Source organism: Triticum dicoccoides, chromosome 4A (genome assembly GCF_002162155.2).
Source record: "Triticum dicoccoides isolate Atlit2015 ecotype Zavitan chromosome 4A, WEW_v2.0, whole genome shotgun sequence".
In the NCBI taxonomy this organism is placed as follows: domain Eukaryota; kingdom Viridiplantae; phylum Streptophyta; class Magnoliopsida; order Poales; family Poaceae; genus Triticum; species Triticum dicoccoides.
This window is the reverse complement of record NC_041386.1, coordinates 615,858,838-615,869,125: the sequence shown is the minus strand read 5'-3', so window position 1 is coordinate 615,869,125 and position 10,288 is coordinate 615,858,838. Positions and strand designations below refer to the sequence as shown.

Below are 10,288 nucleotides of genomic sequence, written 5' to 3'. Positions count from 1 at the left end.
CGTGTCTCAAACCGGGACTAAAGGTCTAATCTTTAGTCCCGGTTTGAGACACAAACCGGGACTAAAGGCCATCGCACCCTTTAGTCTCGGTCCGTGTCTCAAACCGGAACTAAAGGGCTCAGGTGAACCGGGACTAATGCCTTAGCCGCACGAAACGGGACCAATGCTCACATTAGTCCCGGTTCGTGACTGAACCGGGACTAATGTGAATATTGCCCCGTGACCAAAGCCCTGTTTTCTACTAGTGCTCATGTATAAAATTTCGCAACAAAATGTCTTCTGTGGTCTAATGTATGAATAATCAAAAAATCAGATCAATGGAGAAGTTATGCAAGGTTATTGAAGTTGCAAATTTGTTTCTTTTTTTGCTGAGAAGAACAAATTCAGTTTCTTCGTGAAACTTCATACGTAAGTAGAATACTTGGCCATGCTCGCCACAAAAGAGTATCAGATTTTTGTTAATTTTAAAAGTTAGAAGTTCTTATGTAGGGTGCGCTTAGACATAGAAACCAAAATCCGTTCCCATAATCTTATTTCTACATCTTTATGTTTCATCGGCTTATTTTTGGCATCTATTTTTTCGATACAATATGAAAACTTGACCCCTCCCTCCGCGAACATGTCCTTTAATGTTAGGTTGGATGCCTTGGGCATCAGGCAGAAGCCACAACAAGTATTAGAGAAAGTATATTAAGGTGATGTAAGCGGGATATAGGAGTTTAAATGTTATATCTTTCCTTAGTTAGAGGAGAGAGAAGAGAAACAGGATGTGTAAATTAAGAGCCAGCTATAACATGGGCTCCAAAAAACTTTGTGAAGTTGTAAGGTGGGTTAGTAATTAATAAAGTAGTACATATTTATAATACTATTATACATGCCGACTATTATGATGGCTACAGTTGACATGACAACTTCTTATAGCTGATCTTTAGCTATAGTATTATTAACGAAGGATGCATGCGTACGTGTTAGGTACTTGGAGGATTCGGAATTTTGCTTTACAAGAATTAGCATGTGTTCTGCATATGAACTAAGAAAGAGAGAAAAAGTTATATGGTACAAGGATTGCACCCAAGAAAACAAAGGGGAGCAAAAACACAAAGAACCTAATCATGCAACATGCACTTTGGTTGTACAAAGGCCCGCCCACTACTCATCGACCGCCTCCTCGGGAGGCTTGTTTTCTAATGATATACTTTGTGAATGTGTACGGACAAAACTTGAGATCCTGAGTATCACATCCGTTTTGAATCATAAGATGTTTTAGATATTTCAATATAAACTACATAAAACTAAAATGAGTGAACAAACACACTAAAACACATCTACATAAATTTGCTTTAGAAAAATGTTAGAACATCTTATAATTCGGAGCGAAGGGAGTATATATGAGGTCATAGGATGCTCATATATATATGCTCAAAATGAAATTCATGTTGATATCTATTTTTATGTTACGGATGGCTATAATCAAGAGTCATCTAAGATATATCACATGATTTCATTGTGAGCATTCTATAACTTACGAACAACGGTTGACGGACCAAGGGTATATCTCTATTCTTATAAAAACCACAATTGGTGATGATGGTGTGCCTGCCAACTTTGATTCACAATCGTTCGATTCATATCCAACGTCCAGGAAGCAACCCATGGCAATTTTACAAAGACACCCACTATTCTGTTACATATTTGCAAATATGCCCTTGTCTCTCTCTTCAAGCCTATCCCCCCGGCTCTCCCCCAACCTCATCCAACCAGTAGCACCGGCAGCGTCGGAGCCGATATGGCGTGGTGGCCGCCGCCGGTGTCGTCCGCCTCGGAGCCTCTCATGCCTCCCTCAACTCCACCGGCCACCACAACCCCTCCCCCCCACGCCCACCTTCTCCATCTCCTCCGTTGCTGACCACTGCAGGCACACCGGCGGCGCGGTCCCTCCGCAGGCGCCTCTCCCGCCTCCTTCTCTTCCAGAGAAGTGCCGCCGCACAGCAGCACCACCACTTCCCCCTCCTCCTTGCCATCGCCTCCGCCCCTCCTCCGTATCTTCCTACGCCGGCCTCGGCAGGCACGCCGGCGGCGCCGTCCCTTCGCCGGCGCATCTGACTCCATTGCCAGCTCAGGGCCCCCACCCAGCATCACCACCACCTCTTCCTCCTCTTCCCCACCTCCTCCGCCTCCTCCCCGATGCTGAACTCCGCAAGTACGCCGGCGGCGCCGTCCGTGCCCCGAGGCTTCTTCTGGCTCCTCCCCCATGCTGCAGAAGCCCGCTCGCCCACCCCCCGTCCCCTCTCCTCATCGCCGTCTTCTCCGCTCTCCCCCTTCTCTAACTCTGACCTCCACAAATACGTCGCCGGCTACAGGCTGCTCATCCTCGGCGGCGGCGGCGCCGCCACCTAATGCTACTTCTCCTCCCCGCCGACGCACTCCACTGCCTGTTCTGGTGCTATGGTCGGCTACCGCCTCTCTTTCCCAGACCTCATCGTTCCCACCCTTCCGCCTCCCAAATTCAAATTTTCGTCACCCAAATGCGCGCGCCTAGTCGAACTGTCTAGAAACCACCCTTTCAGCCCAATATAAATACAAGTGAGCAGGCAGATGAGACTCAAACTGCTCGAACTACATCCCAAGAAGCAAAACGGTGGTCAAGCTCTCATATCTTCAAATCGACAGATTGTGAGGAGGTCGATTTACTGCCCTTTGTTAAAGAGTATTAGTTTTAGTTTAGGAGTCCTTATTAGTCTATGTTTACTTTCCTTGCACCTCAAGTCTCATGTAATATATATATATGCCCCTTGGGCCTTCAATATAGATAAGTTGCTTTCCTAACATGGTATTAGAGCCTAGGTTTAGGTCTCCGGACGTCGCAACTCGTCCTTACGATCTACTAGATTTTTTTTTCCTCGGTCGATCTGTTATTCTCTGGGTCGATCTCGTCTTCCGCTGTCGTTCTCATGTTGCGCGGGGCACCTGCTGCCCAGCTGCTTCGCTCGATCCAAACTGGTGACGAGTGCGCCTGCCCAGCCGTGATCGCCTGCATGGATCAAAGCCCGCCTCGCCTGGTGTGCTACTGTGTTGCGTTCGCACCTGTGCGCCAGATCGGGGTCGCCTCGTCCAGCTCTAGATCGGGGCCGCCTCGCCCAGCTCTAGATCGGGGCCGCCTCCACCTCCCGGGCCAGAACGTATGCGCTGCTCCGCCCGTGTGTGCTCCTCCTGGCTCCTGCTCTGTTGCCGCCCGCATGTGCTTCTCCAATAGGCTCGTGGCGGCTCATGTTTCTGGTATGCGTGCGTGCTGCTGCGTTCAGGCTGCTGTGCTATAGCCACTGCTTTGCTGCTGCGTTCGCTCCTGCATGCTAGCTTTTGTCTTTCCGTCACGTAAGTGACCGCGTGCTAGTACATACTCATGACAAAAGTATTACACAGGTCCAACAGGTGATTCCAATTGTTTGATGGGTTACTACAAAGCAATTCATGTAGAACTGTCTTTTGTAGTATAGTGCATATTTTCTCCTCTAAAATTGAAATCAACTTATTTCAACCTTGAAAACTTCATACTTGTAAACAAAAAGATAAATTTGTTTCCAAAGAGAAGTGCAAATATAACTAAACAATATAGGTTCTTTTTTTGTTTCATGTAATTTCAAAGTTGTTTAGTATTAGAATCGTCAGGAATTTTTTACCCATGAAAAAAATGTCTTCTAAAGATTGAGTTTTCATATGTGATATACTAGAGGACCTATATCTACATGTAATTTCAAAATAGTTTATCACAAATTTGGAATGATTATGCTAGGCGTATTTGGAATCTTTTTGCAATTATATATGCTTAATCTGGCGAAGAAATATAGCTATCTACTCATGTACGTGTTTCATAACAAGAATCTTTTGCTTGATCCACAATGTGATTAATGCAGGACCTATGGTCAATGACAATTCTATTACTATGCATTGCAGTTGTACATTGAAGCGACAACATAAGCGTACCAAGTTGACCCATCGATCGACCGGAGAGGGTCTGGGAAAACTAATCAATGGGGCGTGTAGGACCAAGTAAAGTCTATCTCAACTCTCCTCAACGTTCAATTTGTTTTAACACAGTGCAATCTTGTTTTAACACAATGCAATCGCAGAGGGTTACATACTCACATACATTCAGTAGACAAATCAGGATAAGGCAATGTCAGAGGCATGCCACATTGCTATAGTATGCTACACCGCATTGCGATAGTATGCTACACCGCATTGCTATAGTTTGCTACAGTGTAAACTCCATCACGCACCAGCATAGATTTGCCCCTATGAACTCACGTCCACCCTATATATGTCTATGAACTCCTGTGTGATACCGAGCCGACACAACTTTTTGAGAATGAGGAGTCATCACAGATATCTCTTAGTCGACAAGAATGTCTCCTTTCACTGAATGAACATCGTTGAAAAGTCTAAAATAATGCAGAAAAATGCGGGTCTCAACGCCAAATTTAGTACTTAAACACTTGTGGGCTAGTTCCGCCATAATGAAGCTAACGATCTGTGTTACCCTTAGTTCGCTTCGTGTCCAAATTGTTAATAATTGTAGCAGACCACAAGTCCCTGTTGGGTTGTCGCTATCGTATCACATACAACGAAAACAAATAGGTGTTGAACGCTCCAAATCCTTATCGGGGTGTTTTTTTGCTCTTGAGCGACATAACTATAATTACAAAGCTGACAATATCGCTAAGTTTGCTAGTTCATTGACTTTGTGATGCCATGTGTGGCTTGGAGTTACCTTTGATACTATGTCTATTCCTGTAAACATTCCTGTTAATCAATGAAGTAAAGCAATGTTACCTAAAAGCACCATATGTTGAGTTCAATATAATTAAAACATTCCCATGTGTGTTGATATTCCTTAGTATGTACCTACTAATAAACAAACAAAAAAACATATATTAGATTTTTCTTAATCCAGGTTGTATTAACTTATTGAGCCTCGATTCGCCAAAAATAGGAGATGGTTCGTGTTTAATTAGGCTGGTTGTAGTGCAGAGTATCATATACTAGTATCATGCATATGATACTATGTACTAGATGATTTCATTTATTACAATGCATGACACATAGTAGTACATCGTTTAACACAATACAGTATCATGTCATGGTACCCACCCTCTTTTTCTTTATATAATTGCATGCCACCTCATCAAATTTTCCTAATTAGCATGCATGATACTACAGGCAGCCTTAGCGTAGCATTGATTCGGGCCACGCCATTGATATGCCACACGTAGTGAGCCTCCTATGGGTCATTAGCAATGTGATTGGGCTCACACAATTAGCAAAAATATTACGCTGTGTTGCAGGATCAAAATAACCACCTTGCTTCCCATGAGCAACAGTAGAACCAACAGGAGAATACATTGGTTGTATCAAAATTGAGCGTTCATTTTATAATCAATACTCCCACGACGCTAAAGGAGGACAAACTGCTCGCCGTGGACCCGCTCTCGCGAGCGGGAGGGGCAAACCCTAGCACGCGCCGCCGCCAGTTCCTCACCCGCCATCCTCCCCCCTCGCCGCCGCCGGCGCGTGCAACACGGGATGTGGCGGTCGTGTGGGGATGCGGTCCTCGCATAGGGCATAGCGGTGGCATCGCGGACGGCCGTGGATGCTGCGCCCACTGCGGTGGCTCGGCGGGCCGTGGAGCGGAGCGGTCTACGAGCGGCTGGTGCAGGCTCTTCTTGGTGGCGGGTTGGTCTGGCGGCGGCAGCGGCTGTCCTCGCGCGGCAGGGCGCAGGGGGCGGAGGGGTTCGGGGGCTAGGCCGTGCGCGTGCACGCCTGGGCCGCCCCCTGTCTTGGTGCAGCAGGCTACTCGCGACCTGGCTGCCATGGCGGCCGTTCTGGAATGGCCAGATCTGGTGGCCGTGTCTGTGGGTGGCTGTTAGGTACCCACTCACGAATTACTCCATTACAGATTATTTGAGTTCAGATACAAGGATTTGAGAGAGGAGGAAGGAGGGAGGAGGAAGAACAGGAGGTAGGGGAAGGGAAGAGCCGCCGTTGCCTTTGCCTGATCCAAGCCCGGATAACCATTCGCTGCTGCTCTCCCGTGAATACTTGTAGTCAGCCCTCGGAGTGGCAACCCGTTAGGCCCGACCCATATGCTGGTGGGCTCGCTGCTTCGGCTGCCCGGTTTGTGCTGCAGCCAAGGTATTTTGGGTCGCTGACAGTGGCTTGGGGAAGCTTGCCAGCGGTGGGTGCTTCCCCTGCTCGGGGCCTTGCTTCGCTCGGGTATGCTAGAGGCATGGTGGGAGCTTGGTGGTGCACTGGTCTGTAATGCGACTTTGACGGCTTTGGCAACGGTGGTTGGCATTCGGCGGTGGGGTGCGGGTGGCGGTGACTATCTTCCTTCTCCTGGGTACGGGCCAGCGATGTGTGCTTGTGCTCGTCGAGGTGGCTACGACCAAGGGTGTTTGCTCGGGCGGACCAGATCTGGGCCCGAGGCGCATGGGAGCTCTTGCTTCGGGTAGGTAAGGTAGTGTTCGGTCCGGGATGTGCTCGCGGGTGGTGCTCTTGCCTGCCTTGCGGGGTGCAGTGGTTGGTGGTGGTGGTCGATGACCACAGACATGGCGTCGTGTGAGCTCGCCTGGCCTTGGGTTCAGGGTTGGTTCGCTGGCGGCCGTCGGTAGTCTCGGAGTCATGTCCCTCCCAGTCCATCGGGCATTGGCTGGGGACGCAGGTGTGGGTGCCTCCTACGATGGAGGCACCTACCTAGACTCGGGGGTTGATGTCAGGCTAGGATTAGATGGAGTGCCACCGCTCTTCCTACAATGGTTGTGCGCATTGTGATGTGAGCGGCGAACGATATCTCGTGATACGGATGCCGGGGCGGCGAGCCCAGATGGTGGTCCGCAAGGTTGCTCTTCGGCAGGCATCATTGCGGTGGTGGTGGCTCTCCTCCCGAGTTGTTTGGGCAATGGTAAGTGGTGCGGCGGGTAGCTCGGACGTGCCCTTTCTCTTGGAGGGGCGGCGTCCTGATCCGGATCTGGAGATCTGACATCGTTGCGCTCCTACTGCTGGCCTCATGGTGGCACGGGTGAGTTGCCGAGCGAAAGCTCCGTGCCTTGGCGCCAACGACGGTGACACCCGTCAGTGCCACGCTCTTCTTGAAGACGTCATTGTGGTTATTTTCTCCGTGTTTGGGCTTCAGGTGGAGACCTTTGTCTGGAGTGGACTCAGCAGCAGCGAGGCTTTGCGCCGTTCTCCCTCTTGAGGGCGTTGTCGTGGAGCTTTGGTGTGCTAGGTCGTAGCGTGGGGTGTTTGGTTCTTCCGACGCTTGTTGTCGGTAGCGTAGTCGCATGTGTTATGCGTGTGCCAAATACCTTAGGATCGGTTTTGTAAGAGGGCTACCTCCCCATCTTGTATCTTCGGCTGTGTACTTGGTTGGTTGTTGCTTTATTTATAAAGCAGGATGAAAGCCTATTTCAAGATTAATACTCCCACCACGGTTCTTTACATAATATTCTTCTGACTTAAATACGTTCGTTACTTCCTACATAATTAACGAGACACGTCGAGAATTGATGGGATAAGTGTAAGTGGCTTCCCCCGGAAAAAAAAACCGAGAGTCCAGTTTAGCTTAGGGCAATGATAGAAATTCAATCAGCCGTTGGCTGTACATGTGCCTATAAAAGAAGAGGAAAGGATAAAATAGTGGTGTGTGCCTATATCAAAGAGAGACCCAAATAAAGATGGAAACAAATGTATATACATGAATCAAGGATGAAACAGACGGTGCCTATATTATAAGGGAGATACCCAATAAAGAAGTAGAATTTCCCTGTACGGTCATTCGGAAAGTCCCCCGAGGACAACTCCCATACAATTCCTGCCAGAGTTGGAGAAGCGTCTACGGGTAAAGCACCTACGCTTCGCCATCCATTCCAAGTTTAGGGACCTAGGTTATAGTATCCCTATCAAAGAGCTGACGAAGGGATGAGCAGAAGAGGTCATCTACTTGACGCGGTTCAACTAGCGAAAACGACAGTACACATGAACCGGGTGCGGAGAAATTTAATTTTCGTGCACACAGTCAAGGATGAAACAGCCGGTGCCTATATAAGGAAGATGCCCAAATAATAAAGAAGGAAACGACCGTACACATGAATCGGGTACGGAGAAATTTAATTTCCGTGCACACAGAGAGAGGAATGCTTTGCCTTAAATCAGGCATGCATTGGCTACGAACGCTATACCAACGGAGACCCTCAAAAAATAGCAGGGGTAATTAAGCCAAGCCGGGCCTGAAAAACAATACTCCCGCAAAAAATAGCAGGGGCAGCAGAGAATAGCTCGCGGAGGGCCCCGGTGCTAGATCTTCCTACCTACCCCGGTGCTAGGCACTGTCATCTCCAGGAGTCAAGGTGCTTTCATTATTTTCAAGTGATGCTTCCATCATAATTTTCTTGCAGATCTAGAATTGATCAAGATTTGCGTAGAAAAGAGTCAGTCGAGTCTTTCCCTCGGAGTAGACATATCCAATTCCTTCAACTTGGTAAACTAGTCCGACCTACTCGATGTGTTACGGTCCCTAGAGTTTGGCCAGAAAATGCGAGATCGGATCTGTCCATCGCTGCCTTCCTTATCCTCACTCGTGCTCTCCAGATGAATTCCCTACCTACCCCCATGTCGTCCCTGAGGGGTGACTGGGGTAGTTCCCATTACCCCTGACGTCGGTGCAACCTTCCTTGCCCCTCCCCTCCACCACCATAGGTCGTCCCTACCGAGCAAAGGCCCGACGTGGCTCAGCAGCATGGGGGCGGTATTGCAGCCCCCTCTCCTGCCCCAGTCTCTCCTCTCCCACCTAACCATAGCAAATGTAGCCATGGGTGGGGCTTTTGAGTTGCGCAGGCCGGCTGGATCGGACGGAGGTGCTCGTAGCCAGGAGGGTCGACATTGCTTCTTGTCTTGGCTTAGGGGATCATCACCATGGAGACCACTTCGGCCTAGATCTTGTCCAGGGGTTGAGGACACCGGTCGGCTCGCGACGTGGTCACAACAAGGGACGTCGGTGGCTAGCTTGCCCAGTTCTGGCCCAGGGGCGTTCTACTAGAGGTTCACATGTCTGCCAGATGTGGGGCACGGTGGGGGTTGTTAAGCCATATGGGTGGTCGTGGCCAGGGGTTGTGGCCACCGTTATATAGCTCCGCGCAAAATCTCTGTGCTCTAGTGCCAGAGGCGACGATGCCCGTGGGTGGCGCGTCCCTCTTGGGGGCATCATTGTGATTCCTAACCCCGGCTCCTTGTGCCAGGTTTCGGGAAAAAACTCTTGACCGTCGTCATGGAGCCTAGGATACTTGTGGTCCCTCCCCGTTGTCATCGCCCGACAAATTTGGATCTTATCTCATAGCTTCTTCGACTCTGGCATGGGTGAGTAACTTAGAATTCTTCAATGGAAAAGTATGATTCATTCAATCGCAAGAAAATATATAGGATGCGTTTGGTTCACGGGATAGCCACCCAAGGGACAGAGATAACCTTTATTTTATTGGATAGCAGTCGTTTGATTTGTGGGCGAGCTGGGAAAAATAGGATAGTGATAGTCATATACTTGAAAAAAATATACCTTGAAAATCCCGTTCCTCCCGCGCGTGAAAATGCCGCGGACATGCCCATCCACCCGCGCGCGCGCGAACGAAACGTTTTCTCACGCCGAGGCACTGACCATCCCAAAAGCACATGGATGTATCCATGTACATGGATATATCGGTGTCCGTGTACGTGGTGTGAGTGATCCACGTGTGGATGCGTGTGTCCTCTACGTTGTGTGAGTAGGCTGCGTGCATGAGCAGCCTGGGTGGTGTACGCTGTACGTGGGCAGCCGTTGCTGTATTTGTACGCAGAAGGCCGATGTTGTGCGTCTGTACGCGGTGTACGCGGGCGCGGCTGTATTTGTACACGGACGGCCGATGTTGTAGTCTGTACGTGGTGTATGAGGGCGGCTGTATTCTGTATACGCGGCCAGCCGGTGTTGTACCCTGTGTACGCGGAGGTGTGTGTGGTTTATATGATGTGTGTGATGTCTGCATGAGCTGCGTGGTGTTTTGGGTTACATATGCCCCAATTGATAGGAGAGATACGATATTTTGATTGCAAAATATGAATTCAAACCAAACAAAACATGGGCTAACATCATCCCCTCACCAAACAGAAAAAAAAATGGCTATTCCTAACCAGTTGGATGGGGAGACCGATAACCACCCTAGCATCTTCCTAACCAAACACACCCCCGTCCCCTAGCCGGCTCCAA

General features: G+C 49.1%; 1 protein-coding gene across 1 annotated transcript in view; it reads left to right on the top strand.

Moving 5' to 3' along the window:
- Positions 1-10,288, top strand: part of LOC119287372 — a 16,942-nt gene that overhangs the window by 3,811 nt on the left and 2,843 nt on the right. The window contains exon 2 of the mRNA XM_037566911.1: positions 3,952-4,047. Within this exon, the coding sequence (XP_037422808.1) occupies positions 4,029-4,047 (19 nt within the window). The 5' untranslated portion in view covers positions 3,952-4,028. The remainder of the gene's footprint in view (positions 1-3,951; positions 4,048-10,288) is intronic.